The sequence below is a fragment of the Diabrotica virgifera genome, chromosome 10 (assembly GCF_917563875.1).
Source record: "Diabrotica virgifera virgifera chromosome 10, PGI_DIABVI_V3a".
Taxonomy (NCBI): domain Eukaryota; kingdom Metazoa; phylum Arthropoda; class Insecta; order Coleoptera; family Chrysomelidae; genus Diabrotica; species Diabrotica virgifera.
In genome coordinates this window covers 25,332,244-25,351,245 of record NC_065452.1, presented here as the reverse complement: position 1 = coordinate 25,351,245, position 19,002 = coordinate 25,332,244, and the positions used below count along the sequence as shown (strand labels likewise).

The following is a 19,002-nucleotide window of genomic DNA, read 5'->3' as shown; positions in this document are numbered from 1 at the left end:
TGTTCCGAACTTTAAGAAAAAAACACAGTATGATTGTTACATCCGCTATAAAATAACCTTTACCTGTATAACAACAATAATATTACATCGATTTTCTTAAATAATAAGGCTATAAGATACTAAAAAAAATCACTCTAATCGGACAACAGGTTTAGGAAATTCGAGACTTCTAACGTGTACAATTCAGCAAGTGAGTCGATTATTTTGCTCTCAAGTGTAGTTGTCTTAAGGAGCACTACAAGCAATTAGAGTTAAAAACAAAATGCGACATATCTACTTTAAATAAAACTGTATGCGAATAAGGGAAGCTGTGGAGATTGTGAATTTGTTAAAAAAAAAGTCTTAAGTGTACCGGGTGTCCCAATAAGAATGGCTCTCGGCCATATCTCAGGAACTGTTTATAGTAGAGCTTTGAAATAAAAAATTTTATAACAAAAGTTGCCTCAGGAAAAGCCTGGAAATTATTTTCATAATTGTGGGACCACCGCTAGAGGGCGTAATTGAATATCAAAAATTAAAAAATCTAAATTTTACAAAATTTTCCTAATGAAGGGGCACTGGAAATCCGATCGTCGTATTCTTCATAAAATTCTACGCATATTTGATTTGACAAGTTTAGGTCTACCTTTGGAAATAAGAGGTGGGGGTGAGTGGGAACCTTGTTATGAAAAACTGGCTGTGAGTCCGGTTCTGCTTAATCAAATTTTGCAAACTTGGTCTTGTTGAAGACAGATATTTTTCGTCAATGTAAAAGTTATGATTTCGAACCAACTTACTGAGTAATATGCCAGCTAGAAGGCGTTATTTAATTTTTTTCAGAAATCTAGTGTTCCTTGGAAAATATTAAATACAAACATGCATTTTTAATACCATATTACAAAATTAGACAAAATTAGCAACAGAATAGCGAAAACCGCATGTTAATACCTTTTTTCTATCTCGAGATATCTTACAAAACGTGTAAATTTAAAAACATAACTGTTACTGTCACCGGCAAACGAAATAATTAATTAAAAGTAGTGTGCTATGGAAACAACAAAGGAACATTTTCCAGCTGTCAACGTATATTAGGTCTTTTCAACGCTTCTCATTTGTTTCGAGCCTCGTTCATATTTCGTATATTAATATTATACACGGATTATACGGCATATGACAGAGGCTCGAAACAAATGAGAAGCGTTGAAAAGCCCTATTACAAAGAACTAAAAACAACTATTTAGTGATGACATAAACGTTCAAATTTTTGCCCATCATTTTCGTTGCAAACATTTACTCTTTCAAGAGTAGATTGAACAGCAGTCTCAATTTCTGCTCTCGATATGCTTTGAATGGCGTTTAGTATTCTCTGGATAATGTATTCTAGAGTAGTATATGATGGGCAACAATTTGAATATTTAGGTCGTCACTAAGTAGTTCTTTTTGTTCTGTGCTATATTTAATTTTAATAGTATTGTTTCTCTTTATATTGTTGTTTTAATTAATTATATTTTTATACGTTGACATCTGGAAAATGTTATTTTGTTTTTTTCCACAGCACACTACTTTTCATTAACTTAGTTTACCGGTGATAGTAACAGTTATGTATAAAATTTACACGTTTTTCGAGATATCTTGAGATAGACAAAAGGTATCGACATGCGGTTTTCGCTATTCTATTGCTAATTTAATCTAATTTTATAAAGTATGATTAAAAATGCATACTTGTATTTAATATTTTCCAAAGAAAACTAGATTTCTGAAAAAAATTAAATAACACCTTCCAGCTGGCTTATTACTTATTAGGATGGTTCAAAATTATCACGCTTACATTGAAGAAAAAGATCCGTCTTCAACAAGACCCAGTTTTCAAATTTTGATTTAGCAGAACCGGACTTACAGCCATTTTTTCATAACAAGGTTCCCACTCACCCCCACCTCTTATTTGCAAAGGTAGAGTTAAACTTGTTAAATCAAATATGCGCAGAATTTGATGAAGAATACAATAATCGGATTTCCAGTGCCCCTTCATTAGGAAAATTTTGTAAAATTTAGATTTTTTTATTTTTGATATTCAATTACGCCCTCTAGCGGTGGACCCACAATTATGAAAATAATTTCCAGGCTTTTCCTGAGGCAATTTTTGTTATAAAATTTTTTATTTCAAAGCTCTACTATAAACCGTTCCTGAGATATGGCCGAGAGCCATTCTTATTGGGACACCCGGTACATAAAACTATCAATGGGATCAGAAGGATTGTGTCTTATATTATGAAAATTAAAAGAGTTTCAGGTATCTTAAATACTGTTTTTGTTCCTTTTTGCTAGCTTACGCCTACTTTTATTCTTCTGTTATTCTAGACCGGTCTGTCTGTGAAAAAATCATTCATTTTACGTAAAAATCTTATAAAAAGTTTCTAAAAGGCATATGAGGGAAATCTGATGAAAAATCCGTGAAGACGTTCAGTTGATTTTGTTTTGTTTTTTTTTTTTTAAACAATCTTAAAGAGTGAAAAAAATATTTATAAAAATACATTTTAGAGAAAAATGGTTCAAATGAAAGTTGTAGATCTTAAAAATTTCTTTAATTTTTAGAGTTACCAATTTAAAATTCATAAACAATTAACATAGATAATTGCAAAAAACCCTTATTTTTGCAGTAATTTATAAATGTAAATAACTTTGTTTTTTGCATAATGTGTAACATAACCACCCAAAATTATGGTAGTTAATCAGTTATTGAAGTGTGCTAAATTTCAAACAGATCAACCAAATACGCTCACCGGCACTAAAAACGGGCACCCCAAAAATGGGTCATTTTTAATGTCTCGTATTTCCTAAACCTGTTGTCCGATTTAAGTAATTTTTTCAACATGTTATTCTTTCACAATATCGCTGTAGTAATATTGTAGTTATTGCGCATTTTTTGACATACAATTAAAAATTTTATATCCACCATTGGCGTGCATGCGGGTAATATGACCGGGTAATATGACCCGTATTCACGCCAATGGTGAATATAATTTTTTTTGTTGTATGTCAAAAAATGCGCAATAACTACCTCTTAAAACCTAACAAATTTGATTTGCATATCTCAACCGGTTTTAGAGCAATAAATAAATCGTTAGTTTGTAAGAAAAAATTCAACATCCCGTATCTCGTAAACGAAGCATTTGCGGACAAAGGTTTATCAAGCAAACGGTCTTTATTTTTTCAAGCAGAATTACCCCTTAAAGTTTGTCGCACTTATGTAGAAACACCCTGTATTGATAAAGAACATGGCTAGTTGTTAAAGTCCCTAACTTTTTTATTATCCAACATAAGCAAATGAATAAAAAACAGAATATTAAGAAAACCTGGATCTATCGTTTGGTTGTAATTTCAATATTTTATTAAGGCTAGAATATTCCACAGGGTGTTGTGAAAATTGAGAAAAAAACCCAGTTTGATTGGTACACCCGGTATACAATGAAAATTTACCTGTCTAGCAACAATATGATTACAGCTATATTGTTAAAGAATAAGGCTATAACATACTAAAAAAATTGCCTTAATCGGCCAACAGGCTTATTAGATACGAGACATCAAAAATGACCCATTTTTTGGGGTGCCCGTTTTTCGTGCCGGTGAGTGTAGTTTATAAGTTATTAAATTTATTTACCTGGAGTACGATTATTTAAACACCTGTACTTGACTAAACAGTCACTTATAGATGTATTTTGTAAACCGTAATCGATTCTTTGAGGCTGCATTTTAAGGTATATTAAACTTCAACATTTTATTAAATTTGTTATTAAAAAATAGTTTTAAAGGGCTGACTTTTTAGCTTATAAACATTTATAACAACTTTGAAATTTTTTATGTCATATGCTTGTGATGAAAACCAGGTGAAAAAGAACACTTTCCAAAAAAAAACAAAACTTATGACCAATAGGAAACAAGATAGCATCTTTTTCTTATAATCATGTTTTTATGTTTATTTAGTACTCGGTCTGATTTTTATTTCTTGTATATCTATATTATTCCTAAATAATAGTATATTATTTAACGAGCATGTAATGATGGCTATTACTCACGATGATGAAGTTTGCAACAAGTAGGCGGGTGTCGTAATTCATCAGAGTGAGTAATAGACATTACATGCGAGTAGAATACTATACTTTTTCTACGACTTTTTTTTATTTTAATTAGTAAAAAATATAATTATCAACTACTCGAGATTCAAATTATAATAATTTCCAAAAATACCTAAATGCTGTTTACCCCTAGTACGTGGCTGAATAATTGGTTGCCTACTTTTACCAAATTCTTATGTATTGTAAAAATACAACAAGAAATAGTCAATATAAGTTCTATTCGTTTCCGAAAAATTATATGCATACATTTGTACCTACTGTCAATAAATCTAATAAATAGGAAATGGCTATTATCGGCGGACGTATTTCATTCATAAAGTTTTATGTATATTTAAATTTAACTACAGTGGAACCTCGATAACTCTGATTAACCGGGACCGCGGCCGATCCGGGTTATCGAAAATCCGGGTTAGCCGGAGAATATGGTAAAAATTAATAAAATACGGTATACTTACAGATAAACTCAGTTATAATTGAAATAACATGAAATATATATGCACAGTACACATCTAAATTACTAAAAACACGTAAACACAAACCTAAGCAAACGGAAGCGAACAATACAAGACTGTACTACACACAATACAGTCACAATCGGAACAATGTTATGTTATTTTAGAACAGTGAAGACTAAGACCATTGTTTAAAAAATAATTTTTTAAATAGTCTTTTAGTCTGTTTTAAACAATGCTAAGACAGTTTGATTGAAATAAATAAAGGAATACTACTACAGACTACAGGTGCCTGTTGTTTCCGATAATTCAAGACCAATGAACGTCGCTCTGCCATGCCGCCGTGTGCCATGAGTCATTTTTATTATCGTATAGTTCAAATTTCACAAATACACATTATCTCTCAAATATTATATTTATTACGTAGGTACATACATTTTTATTTTGAATTGTTGAAATGTTTGTCTGATGAAAATAGGACCGGGTTAGCCGGGCTTCCGGGTTATCGGGGCCGACTTATCGGGGTTCCACTGTATATATAATATAATAATATAACTATATATAATATGTTATAACATATTTAACACAATACAACTTAAAAAATAAACACAATATTAGTTATAAATTTCAATTAACACAAACAAAATACACTAATGTCACTGTCACTAAAATAAATGATAAACGTCAAAATTTTAAGTAAACAAGAAATTAACGTAAAAAATATACTGACATTGATACAGTTAAAATTCCTTTCAAAATTTTTCGAAGTTCATTATTAATATAAATTACAATAATTATGGTATTAAATAAACAAGTTTAAGTAATTTTATTTGCAGTATATACGATTAATATTAAAAGTGGCATGCACCAATTGAATCTAACTTCAGTCCGTGAGTAATGAATTATTACTCACGGGTAAAGTAATGGGTGCTATTATCTATTAAAAAATAGCGAATAATGAGCATGTTATTAAACGTGTATGTCGTAGAAAACATTATTATTATTGAAAAGATGAAAGTCCAGATGCAAAATTTATTAAAAATAATAAATAACTTAAATCTGAACTTTTCGTGGAACGACTTTCTGGTAATATCCTAAATCTCTTACTTTTACAATTTATAAGACAAGAGATGACGAATAAAGAAGACGAAAATGACTACAATATGCAGTCACATTTCGCTTCATCCGTCTAGGAAAAGATCCGAAAGTTAGTTCTTAGTACTCAAAAATCTGAGTAAAGATAAAAATGAAAGACAGTTTAAGTTTCCTTTCGATTCAGAGGCGGTTCAGCCTCCCCAGATAGCTGTTTCTGTCTCTAGCCGTCTTCAGTGGGGCTAGCTGAACACATCTCTCTAGACTCTAGAGGTATTTTTTTCATTTAGAGAATATTTTTTCACTTTTTACGATTGTTTAATAAAAGTACGAAGCAAAATTAGCTGTACGTCTTTATATTTTCATCAGCTAGCCCTCAGATACCTTTTAGAATCTTTAAATATACTTCGTATAAGATTTTTTCTTCTTTGAATAGTGTATTATGTTTTATTTCATTCTCATATCATACATACTATATCTAATAATTCAATGGTTTTATTATTTTTACATTTATTGATTTACTAAATTACTGTATTAATTATAAAGATGTTATTTCACACAATAAAATGTTTTGTAGAGGAATGGCAACCTACTGATGAACTTATGGTGGAGAATGCCTGGAAAGGTGCTGAAGCGTATCATTATTTGATGATGGCTCATAAACATTTTTATGCCATGCATATGCTAGATGCTTTACGTCCCGCGTATAAATTACGAGATTACGAAGATTATATTGGATCTCGAGAGATCTACTCATTATTGGCTCATATTTCCTGTCTAGCAGGAACATTTAACGTGTGCCAAACAGCCTTTTTGAAATTACAACAACTAGAAAACGTGAGTATTCTTTTTACACATTTAATTGGAATATTATTACGTGGTTATTAGACAGACTCTAATAAATGAAACGACCGCCAAATGTTTATTGATCTTCTATTGGTGCATTTATTACGCTAAGTTTCGTTGATCTCCTTTTAACCTGATTGTACACGTTGTATCTGATATCGGCTTGAAATTAATCACTCCGTTTTTCCATCTTTTTTCTATCATAAAACCTGTTCCTAACAATCTGTTATTCCCACCACTTTAAAAAATACTATATCCTCTATTTCTACTATTTCTGTGTCGTAATTGTTTTGGTTCTTGTAAAGCTAATAAAGTAAGAATATCAGAAATAAGAAAAATACTAATTTACGGCAAAATTTATTTATTTTAAGAATACAATACGAACATACGGTATGCGGCAAAATAAACAGTACCTACTGAAATTCGTAAACGCACTGAGTGGTTCAGAATGGTTCTCAGTTTTGCAGAAATTTTTTTTATGGTGGGTACTATTTTCGGTCAAAACGGCCCAAGCTTAACATCAGCAATGGTTCCAGCAAAACGGGACAAGCTGGCATACTGCCAGGAAGTCTCTTCGAACACTGCGCGATCATTTTGGGAGTTGCCGCTCACCAGAACTAACGCCACCAATGCGTACATATGGGGAATGCTGAAGGAGTCAGACACATCCACCATCTGCTATTTCGGAATTGCGGACTAGAAATAAAGAATTTTTCGTGCCAGAGGCAGTGGCGGATACAGAAATTTGCCTTGGGAGGGGAAATTTGCCTTAGGGGGAACTTCCAATGAAAACCAACCAAAAGACATAAAAAAGATTAAACTCAGATTACATAAAAGACATAAATAAGAACTTATAGGCATTAAGTTCCCTTAATTTTCCTAACTAGCGTGTTTACTGGCTTTAAGTTTTCTTTCTGTGCTTTCGGTTTTCTGTCAGCTAATATATTTTTATGTTTGAACAATTTCTTTTCTTTAATTTTGGACCTTGTTAGGGGGGAAATTTCCTCATTTTCCCTCCCCGTAGATCCGCTATTGGCCAGAGGGCATCTTTAACATCTGTTTTAACGGAAACGTGCGTCGTCGTGAATAATATTTGCAAGGCAAGGCATGTATACTAGATATACAGTGCGCTGGAATAAGTGTTACTCCCATTATTAACTTATTTATTTTTAGCACATAAGCAAAACGCTCGGACAGGTCGATTTTTAAAATAATCATAGTATATTATAGCATCATTGAAGGGGTTCCCCTTCAATGATCGTATCATGATGATTCAGCTGCAAAATAAACTACTGAATATTAATATAATAGAAGTCTATGCACCAACAGCTGACAAACCAGATGAAGAAATTGAGCAATTCTACAGCCAAATTAAACAAATTCTCCGGAGCACAAAAAACATGAAGCTACAATTATTATGGGAGACTTCAACTCAAAAGTTGGTGCCGAAATCACACAAGATATAACCGGAAAGTATGAACTTGGAGAAAGGAACGAAAGAGGGCAAAGACTAATACAGTTCTGCCAAGAAGAGAAATGCATTATAGCAAATACTTTGTTTCAGCAACCTAAAAGACGACTATATACCTGGAAATCTCCAGCTGATCAAGAGGCAAAGATAGTCAGAAATCAAATTGACTACATTATCATTAATAGAAGGTTTAGAAACAGTATTACATCTGCAAAAACATACCCAAGTGCAGACGCAGCAACTAACCATAATCTGCTCTGTGCTGGATTCAAACTAAAACTAAAAAGAATAAAAGCCCCCACAACGCAGAAGAAACCTAATACTCGACTCCTAAGAAATACCGTAATAGCAGATGAGTTCGGAAATAAGATAAATCGTGAGATTAAAAACCAGTTAGAAAGATCTGAACAAGAAAATATCGGTCAAAATCTAGATATCATGAATTCCGCCATGGTCACCATAGCAAACGAAGTTTTGAAACCAGAAAAAGACCCAACAAAGAAAAAGGATTGGATGACCGATAAAATATTAGACCTTATTCAACAAAGAAGAAATTGGAAAAACAAAGACGAGATTCGGTATAGAGAGATATATCGACAAATAAGATACGAGGTTAAGCGAGCAAAAGAGGACTGGATGGAACAAAGATGTCGTGAAATGGAAGAACTACAAAGAAAACATGACGAGTTTAATATACATAAAAAGCTTAAAGAAATTACCTACACTCAGAGAAAAAGAACTCCTCACTTTATAAGAAACTCCAAACGTAAAATAATTCTCGACTTGGATGAAAAAAATTAAGAATGGACTAACTATATAAAAGAGCTCTTCCTGGATACGAGGCCACCACTTAACACCACAAAGTATACGAATACTGGTCTTCGAAAATACGAATTTTAAAAGCGGAAGTAGAGAAAGCCATCAAACAGCAAAAATGAGAAATCTCCAGGCCCTGACCAAATACCATCAGACTGGCTCAAACTTCTGGATGACGACAATGTCTCACAACTAACAAACATTTATAACCATATATACGAGACTGGAATGATGCCACAGATATGGTTAGTCTACATTTATTCCACTCCCAAAAAAACCTAATACATCATGTAAAGACTTTAGACTAATTAGTCTCATGAGCCACTCTCTCAAACTACTTCTTAAGATAATTCTTAATAGAATCAAGCAGAAATGTGAAGAGACAATGGGAAACAAACAATTCGGTTTCAGAGAAAGATTGGGAACAAGGGAAGCTTTGTTCTCAATGTTAACATTACTTCAACGATCATGGGAAGTACAGAAACCAATTTACGTCTGCTTTATAGATTTTGAGAAGGCGTTTGATAGAGTTCAACATGATAGGTTGTTTGAATATCTAGAAATGATTGGAATAGATGATAAAGATCTGAGACTTTTACAACATCTATATTGGAATCAAGAAGCTTCTATTCTGGTAGACGGCAAAGAAACAGACAAAATTTGCATTCAAAGCGGTGTCAGACAGGGTTGTGTGTTATCCCCAACTTTGTTTAACGTATACTCAGAAATAATTTTTAATGAAGCCTTGGAAGGACAATGTGGAGTTCGAATCGGGGGAGAAACTATTAACAACATCAGATATGCAGACGACACCGCGATCATGGCTGAAAATATCGAAGGTCTTCAATTCCTTATAGATCGAGTCACTAGAGAATGCTCCAATAACGGACTTAAATGCAACAAAGACAAAGTTACTTGTGGTTAGTAAACAAGACGTCGGCCCTATGCAGCTAACTGTCAGTGATGAATCAATAACAAAAGTCAACCAATTTAGATACCTAGGATGTTGGATAAACGAGACACTAAATCCGGATGAAGAAATTAAAACTCGTATAGAAATTTCAAGAGGAGCATTTATGAAACTTAGATCTATTCTGAGCAACTCTCAGCTGAACTTACAACTAAGAATGAAGTTCCTAAAATGTTATGTGTATCCTGTATTACTATATGGATGTGAAACCTGGATTATGAAGGTTAACATGATGAACAAATTAGAAGCCTTTGAGATGTGGTCGTATCGTAGAATGCTCAGAATATCTTGGGTTCAACGCATTTCAAACAGAAAAGTCTTAAACAGAGTAGGTCAAGGCGAAGGTGACTTAATGAAGATGATAAAAAAGAGAAAACTTGAATATCTGGGGCATATAATGAGAGGTAGCAGATACAAGATGCTGCAGTTAATACTCAATGGAAAGGTCGACGGAAAAAGAGGACTTGGTCGAAAGAAATATTCATGGCTCCGAAACCTTCGTCAATGGACTGGCTTATCAGCAGATCAATTGTTACATGCCGCACAAGATCGAGAACTATATCGGCAAATTGTTATGGAAGCTACCCACGCCTAAATTTGGGCACGGTACTTAAAGAAGAAGATTATAGCATCAATGTTTCGAACTTTACGCGATCCCTCTTCAGGTGACAGGTACAACTTTGATTTTTACTGGTTACAAACATTTATAATACTTTAATCCTTTTTAAGAGCGTATGCGCAAAATTTCGTTCGAATTATTTTTAAACGCATTTATTTTTTTCGAATCCTAAGAAAACTAATAAGTATTTTTGAAAAATTTAAACGCAGAATGAAATATTACCGTGTTATCGAGGGTCGAAAGTCCCTGAGAACTTCTATATTGATTATTTTAATAAGTCACAGGGGTGAAAAAAAGAGAAAATTTTGTCTGATTTTTAATTTCAAATATATAATTCAAAAGAAACTTTTTGTTTATTCTAGGGGACTTTCAGCTCTCGGTAATAATGTAATCTTTCATTCTGCGTTTCAAAAATAAAAAAAAATTTCAAAAATATTTATTAGTTTTTTCAGGATTCGAAAAAAATAAATGCGTTTAAACACTTTCAAACGAAATTTTGCGCCTACGCCCTTAGAAAGGATTAAATTATTATACATTTTTGTATTCAGTATTTCAAAAGCTTTTAAATGAGGTGTCACCTGAAGAGGGATCGCGTAAAGTTCGAAACATGGATGCTATAATATATTATGATTATTTTAAAAATCGACTTGTCCGAGCGGTTTGCTTACGTGCTAAAAATAAATAAGTTAATAAGAGGGGGTAACACTTATTCCAGGGCACTGTATAAAATAATAATAAACATTTCAATATGAATTTCAGTACTGTTTATTGTGCCGCCTACTGTACATGAAATTATTGGTTGGAATTGAATCCTCAACTCTTTAGTTGAGTTTAAGCTTTGTGATTTCCTGTGCAAACTCGTTATTTTACAAATAATTTGTAACTAATAGAGAAGCAAATTTATAGCTATCCTTGTTTTTTAGATACCCGAAGCAGATACAAGACGATATCAGGACATGGCTATAAAAATATTTTCACATAATAGAGCCAAAGATCCAGATTTAAAAACGGTAGAATGTGATAATTGTCGGAACAAAATACAAGATTGGTTAGTACACTATTATTTACATTATAGTATATTAAATAGATATTTATATATCTGTCTAATATACACACACCGGCAAAATTAGCCGAACACGTTAAAAATGGGACATGTTTGATGTCTCGTATTGCATAAACCAGTGGTCCGATTTGAGTGATTCTTTTAGTATGTTATAGCCTTATTATTTAAGAATATCGGTGTAATAATATTGTTGCTAGACAGGTAAATGTCATTTTGTACCGGGTGTAACAAGCATACTGTGTTTTTTTCTTAAAGTTCGGAACACCCTGTGGAATATTCCAGCATATATAAAATATTAAAATTAAAACTCGATTGTAGAATTATGCTTTCTTAACATTTTCTTTTTTGATTCATTTGCTTATGTTGGAAAATAAAACAGTTATGTGCTTTAACAACTAGCCATGTTTTTTATCAATAAATCCTCATAGTAGGGGAGAAAAGTATGCTAAATTTGCAATTACTCGAGCGTTCTTGTGACCTGGAGTGGATTGTGAAGAGTGGGTGCTACAACCAAAAAAAGTTAAGTTAGTTTTCCATAAAGTGTGGGACTCTCCATTTTGCAATTTAATTTTCCATTTCCACCAATCGTTTTTCCGATTATAGCGCTATTTATCCATAATAGGAAAAAATGTTGCAAATAAAAGTTGCTTATTTTTAGGTCAAGGATCCAAATCTGCAATAAAAATTGGGGGCTCCTATTTAATATTTTAATGTAAACCCCACCCCACCTCCGTGGGGGAATATTGAATAGGTGTATTTTGCAGTTTTACGATCTGATGTTCATTTCGCAAAATATCGCAGGGTTCGTATTTATAATTTTTAATTTACCCCCCACCCCTCTCCGTGGGGTGTCACGAGCCCCCCACAGAGGTGGGGTGGGGGATTTAATTTAAAATCTTAAATAGGAGCCCCCAATTTTTATTGCAGATTTGGATTCTTTACGTAAAAATAAGCAACTTTTATTCGACATATTTTTTCGAATTATGGATAGATCGGAGAAAAATGATTGTTTCAAATGGAAAATTAAATTAAAAAATGAAAAGTCCCCCACTTTATGGAAAACTTAACTTAACCTTTTTCTGATTTTGGCACATGCTCTTCACAATCCAATAGGTCCCCATAACGCTCGAGTAACTACAAATTTAGTATACTTTCCTCCCCTACTATGAGGATTTATTGATGAAAAACATGGATAGTTCTTAACGCACATAACTTTTTTATTATCTCACATAAGTAAATGAATCGAAAAGAAAAATGTTAAGCAAGCCTAAGTCTACAATCGAGTATTAATTCTAATATTTTACATATGCTAGAATATTCCACAGGGTGTTCCAAACTTTAAGAAAAAAACACAGTATGATTGGTACACCCAGTATAAAGTGGTATTTACCTGTCTAGCAACAATATTATTACACCGATATTCTTAAATAATAAGGCTATAACATACTAAAAGAATTACTCAAATCGGACCACTGGTTTATGAAATACGAGACATCAAACATGTCCCATTTTTAACGTGTTCGGCTAATTTTGCCGGTGTGTGTATTAAAGTAAGCACTTTATTTATAGCCCGAATAAGTTTTTTCTGTGGGGTGCTGATCCCAATATTGCATTATTATTTTACCGATCAATGGTTCGTCCTATTCTAGACTACAGCTGTCACTTGTATGGTTCTGCATCTAATACCCACCTCAACAAAATAGAAGCTCAGAAGAATAAATGTTTAAGACTTTGCTTAGGATACCTAAATTCTACTCCAATAAATATCATGGAATGTGAAGCAGTTGAACCTCCATTGCAATTCCGAATACAATGGATAAGTGATAAAATAGTTACCAAAGCCATATCCAAGGACATTAGATATCTCCAAGAAATAAATCAGTTATCGATATTAGAACTGACCCACAGACATTGGAGAACAAAGAAGGATCTTTTGCACACCAATAGTTATAGAAAATTATCTAAATATCAATCGGAACTATATATTAATCGACTTGCTCCCGTATATAAGTATAAACCAGATGTATTATTCTCGATAGGAGTAGAAACTCTATATATGGATCCAAATTTACCACGACAATTATTCAATCAAGTTATTCAAAATAGGTGGCCTAATTACCAATACTTCTTCACTGACGGATCTAAGACCAACTCTAATACAGGTTGTGCCTTCTGGGAACTAAACACTAATAATTATAAAAAACTCAAACTTCCTGTCGAAGCTTCTATATATACCGCGGAGTTAATGGGTATTCAAATAACTTTGAAATATATATCTCAAAATAATATAAATTATAGTGTTATATTCACAGACAATCAAAGTATAACTAAGATATTATCGAACAAAGAAAACGCAAAAAACCTTAATCATATTGAGGTTGAAGTAATAAAACTTTATCATGAAGCTAGAATTTCTGGAAATAATATAATTATTTGCTGGATGAAAGGACATTCTGGTGTACTGGGCAATGAAAAGGCTGATAGTTTAGCTAAGGAAGCAGCAATAAATGGAGAAGAAATATATAACAACTATATTCCGTATACAGATATAATCAGTATAATCAAAAAGAATGTTGTAACTCAATGGCAACATCACTACAGTTTGTCTACAACCGGTTTAAACTATAAAAAATGTAGACCTATATTACCCGTTAAGAGATGGTTCTGTAATCAGTCCAATAGGCACTTCATTAAGACCTTAAATAGAATAAGAGCCAACCATGCTCTTACACCTTCCTACCTACATAGAATGGGTTTAATAGAATCGCCAAATTGCATATGTGGAGAGCTTGGCAGTCTAGATCACATCATCTTAGAATGTAACCAGAAAGAGAATAGTACATCACAGTTATATGTAGATCTATGTAAAAATAAATGTTTACTTCCAATAAATCTAAATTTAATAATATTTCATAAAAATATAGAAATTTTAAAATCTTTATATGAACACACCAAGAGATGTAAATTTAAATTATAACCTGTCATCAAATATTAGGCTTTAGTATTATCCCGACAACCTTTGTTTTTTACCTAATGTTTTCTTACCCCCCTAACCGTGGCCTAATTCTGATACGTCTACTATAAAAATGTCCTGACGGGCCCCTGGACGAGAAGTTATGTTACCCAGTTTTCTTCCATGTTTCCCTAAAATTTTCCTGCTTTAGTTTTAGTATAAACATATTTATAGATATAAAAAAAATAAAAAAAATTATAATAAACAAAAAAATATAAAGAAAAATAATAATAAACAAAAAAAATATATTATATAATAAATAAATAAAAATGTATATATGTGTATGTGTCTGTATATTATATTATGATATATGAAAATGTGTAATATATTGTAATTTAACTTGTGAAATTGCGTTAATACCAAACTAGACTGGCTAATTGGCTACGCCAAGGCCATAAGAAAAAAAAAAGTTTTTTCTGGGATCTTTAGGTACTCTTCTCTTAAACCACATTTGTTAAATTAAAAATTATATTTATGGCTTGTTAGAGAACCAAGATTACAGTCTGTACACACTGGTATTGGCTAAGAGGGCCATATTCCTTATAGCTGTAGCGAGGTGGACGGGATAGGTGCTTGTAGGAGCATGGTCACCGTCCAAAGCAACGCTGATTGTTGTGTACATCTGGTTGGTAACAAACTGTTGCTGCACCATGGAACCTCGGACCTGAGTTATTTAGAAACCCCGCAAACAAAATTAAAATTGCTATGATGATAGCCAACGTCCGCAACGGGCAGGACACGTGAAGAAGAAGAAAAAAAATAGCGAAATCCGTTAATTCGTTCACAAGAAAATCAACTATGAAAATGAACATAATTTTTGGTGGTGTAAAACTTTTACCGTTACAAAGTAAGTTATCAATCGAAGTAGCACAGAAAACGACAATAAATATCGTTCCCATACCACCAGATTGACAACAGGTGGAATACTTTCTTTGGTTACACCTCCTGAGATTTTCAAAATTTATAAATCATACAGGGTGCCGAGGAAATTAAGATGAGAGAATTTTAAATAACTCAACTCATCTGCTCAGCGTGGTAAAAGTTCCAACAAGAAAGATTCCTTAATACTCCTACAAAAGAGTAAATGAATTAAAAATGTATAAACATTTTCAATTTCTTTGCAACACGAAAATGCAGCAGCTGCATAATGCTCTGGTTAAATCGGAGAGTGCAGGAAGAGTCTATACCGGTTTCGGAGGACTTTTCCCCCTCATCAGTAGTCCCATATCCTCTTCTCTCCGATTTTCCCAGGCATCACACTTTGGGCCTTTCCGAATTGCAAAGAAAGATATTCGATTGATAACTTACTTTGTTTTGCGGTAGATGGCTCTAGTTCAGTAATACTCAACCTGTGGCCCGCGGGCCGCATGCGGCCCTCTAACGTTTTTTATGCGGCCCGAATGCTAACTAAAGGGCCCTGTGATCAAATTATTTGTCAAATTTCACGTGCTTTTTCTAATTATTTGATAGTGTGCCGATCTAATTTTTTGATAGTGTGTTTGAGGCGTGTTTGGGAGTGAGGCAGACAATTTAATTTTAAATATTATATTGAAATTTTTAAGAACTCTGATTAAAAAGCAAGGTATTATTAACTTTTAATAATAAATTATTAAAGTTAATGAACAAATACCTACTCATTTTACAAATAATCAATACTTATTTACTACATTGCAACAACGCATTTCGTAATCACAAGAAAAATTCAGGTCCGGATTAACAAAAAAAAAATTAAAATAATTTTGACCTTGAAACCACACCCTGTATATTAAAATTTTCAAAATACGTCTGCACATTGAAAAAGAGCATAAAAACGAAATTTAATTGCTCGCTTCAATTTTTTGCGCAGACAATTTAATGATATTAATTTTGAAATAATTATATGGAAATTTTTGTTTTGAAAGTACGAGTTCCTAAAAATTTCGACATAATGTTAAAATTAAAGTCATTGAATTGTCTGCGCTAAAAATGGAAGCTCCATTAAAGCTCTTTTCAAATGTGCAAACGGGTTTTGAAAATTTCAATATACAGGATGTTGTTTCAAGGTCGCCATGTATTTATAATTTTGTTTAATCCGGACTTGGATTTTTCTTGTGACTAGTAGTTGGGTGTTTTGGGTTCTAAATGTGACATATCTGTACCAACTATCAAAAAAATATACAAGGTGGTTCTATAGTTACGAGTCCGGAAAGAAATGGGCAAAATCGATAAAACATCCTGTAACTCGGTTATAAAGTCGGTGGAGCAATAAATTTAGTATGTGTAGAACAGCCTCATTTACATCTATTCACCATTCAAGTATTTCCGTTTCCCATTGAAACACCCTGTATACAACTTCATCTTGATTGCGGCCCGCAAGCTGTGGCAATAGCAACTATGTGGCACAGGAAAGAAAAAGGTCGAGTATCGCTGCTCTAGTTCATCCGTGACATTTCTTCATCCAGGCATCACAAAGTGTGATGCCTGGGGAAATCGGAGAGAAGAGGATATGGGACTACTGATGAGGGGAAAAGACCTCCGAAACCGGTATAGACTCTTCCTGCATTCTCCAATTTAACCAGATCATTATGCAGCTGCTGCATTTTTGTGTTGCAAAGAAATTGAAAATGTTTATCCATTTTTAATTCATTTACTCTTTTGTAGGAGTATTAAGAGGAAACAGTAGCGATCAACAGGTAGCAAAAACGCGTTCCAAGATTGCGGCTGTAATTTTGAATATTTTTTTGAGATATTTGGCACACGTATTCGTAATGTAATAAAGAATGGCGGTACAGAGCCCAATTTGAAAAATATATTAATATGTGGAAATTACTCTGTAATTAAATACAATATTAAAAAAACGAGCCTGTACCGTCATTAAGAAGAACAAAAAAATACACTTTCCTCAAATAAACTTTTTTATCCGATGCCTAGGTTTTGTGTCATTTTGGAACTACTAAAATTGTTTATTTCATTAGTAGTTCCAAAATGACACAAAATCTAGGCATCGGATAAAAAAGTTTATTTAAAGAAAGTGTATTTTTTGTTCTTCTTAATGGCGGTACAGGCTCGTTTTTTTATTGTATTTAATTACAGGGTAATTTCCACATATTAATATATTTTTCAAATGGGGCTCTGTACCGCCATTCTTTATTATATTACGAATACGTGTGCCAAATATCTCGAAAAAATATTCAAAATTACAGCCGCAATCTTGGAACGCGTTTTCGCTACCTGTTGATCGCTACTGTTTCACCTTAAGGAACCTTTCTTGTTGGAACTTTTACCACGCTGAGCAGATGAGTTGTGAGTTATTTAAAATTCTCTTATCTTAATTTCCTCGGCATCCTGTATGATTTATAAATTTTGAAAATCTCAGGAGGTGTAACCAAAAAAAGTATTCCACCTGTTGTCAATCTGCTGGTATGGGAACGATATTTATTGTCGTTTTCTGTGCTACTTCGATTGATAACTTACTTTGTTCTTTGCAATTCGGAAAGGCTCAAAGTGTGATGCCTGGGGAAATCGGAGAGAAGAGGATATGGGACTACTGATGAGGGGGAAAAGACCTCCGAAACCGGTATAGACTCTTCCTGCACTCTCCGATTTAACCAGAGCATTATGCAGCTGCTGCATTTTCGTGTTGGAAAGAAATTGAAAATGTTTATACATTTTTACCGTTACGTTTATTTAAAATTACTGTTTACTTACACATATGATTTTGATACACAGACTTGTACTCTTTTTTTTAGGATGAGCCAATGTTCTAAATGCGAATCCTCATTCCCTGTTTGCGTTGTGACAGCTCGAGCTATTGTGGGAGAACCGATATGGATCTGTAAATCTTGTAAGCATCCAGCCATGGAGAAACATATGGTGACATTAAAATCCTGCCCCTTGTGTCATGCAAAGGTCGAAAGAACAGTAGACTCTGTTAGAGAGAACGAGTTAATATAATATATAAAAGTTTTTCGTTAATAGTTCGTTCGTTTTCGTTGAATATTTCGTTAGTTGCGATAATATCAAATGTTAAATTTTGTATTTCTAAAGTTGTATTATTTATTACTTAGTGTTGTTCCGTCCAAGAATGATATGATCTCTGTTTACAATGTTGTGTTCAAATTTCTGAAATAAACGTTCATCAGGAAATTCGTTGTTTGAAATTTCAATATAGTTGTATAATATATGTAGTTATAAAATGCAAAATGAAATGAAGGATCAAAAATTGAGGAAGGGTCAAAAATGAAGGATCAGAAAAATTTGGAAAAGGTAAAAGACCGAAACTGGGTTATAGCTATGTGATTGTGAACCTGTTATGTTATTGTTTGGTCATCATCACCATAGAGACGAATAGACCAATGTATGAAGAACATTAAAGTACAAAAATTATACTAGAAACAGAATAGTGTCATACAAGAATTATACCAATAGAACTTATCACCTTACTAAATACCGGCAACGTTTTAATAGCAAATTCATTAGGTAAAATAAAAAAACTAACGAATGTTTGAAGTTAAGACAAGAAACGACTCGACTTCTAAAAATCTCACGTATTCAACGAGGCAATGAAGA

General features: G+C 33.0%; 1 protein-coding gene across 1 annotated transcript in view; it reads left to right on the top strand.

Moving 5' to 3' along the window:
• The window catches only part of LOC114339796 (WD repeat-containing protein 35), a 72,969-nt gene extending 54,390 nt beyond the window's left edge, over positions 1–18,579 (top strand). Inside the window, exons 17-19 of the mRNA XM_028290480.2 lie at positions 6,234–6,493; positions 11,302–11,426; positions 18,183–18,579. Of these exons, the coding sequence (XP_028146281.1) occupies positions 6,234–6,493; positions 11,302–11,426; positions 18,183–18,387 (590 nt within the window). The 3' untranslated portion in view covers positions 18,388–18,579. The remainder of the gene's footprint in view (positions 1–6,233; positions 6,494–11,301; positions 11,427–18,182) is intronic.
• Positions 18,580–19,002: the final 423 nt, after the last annotated feature.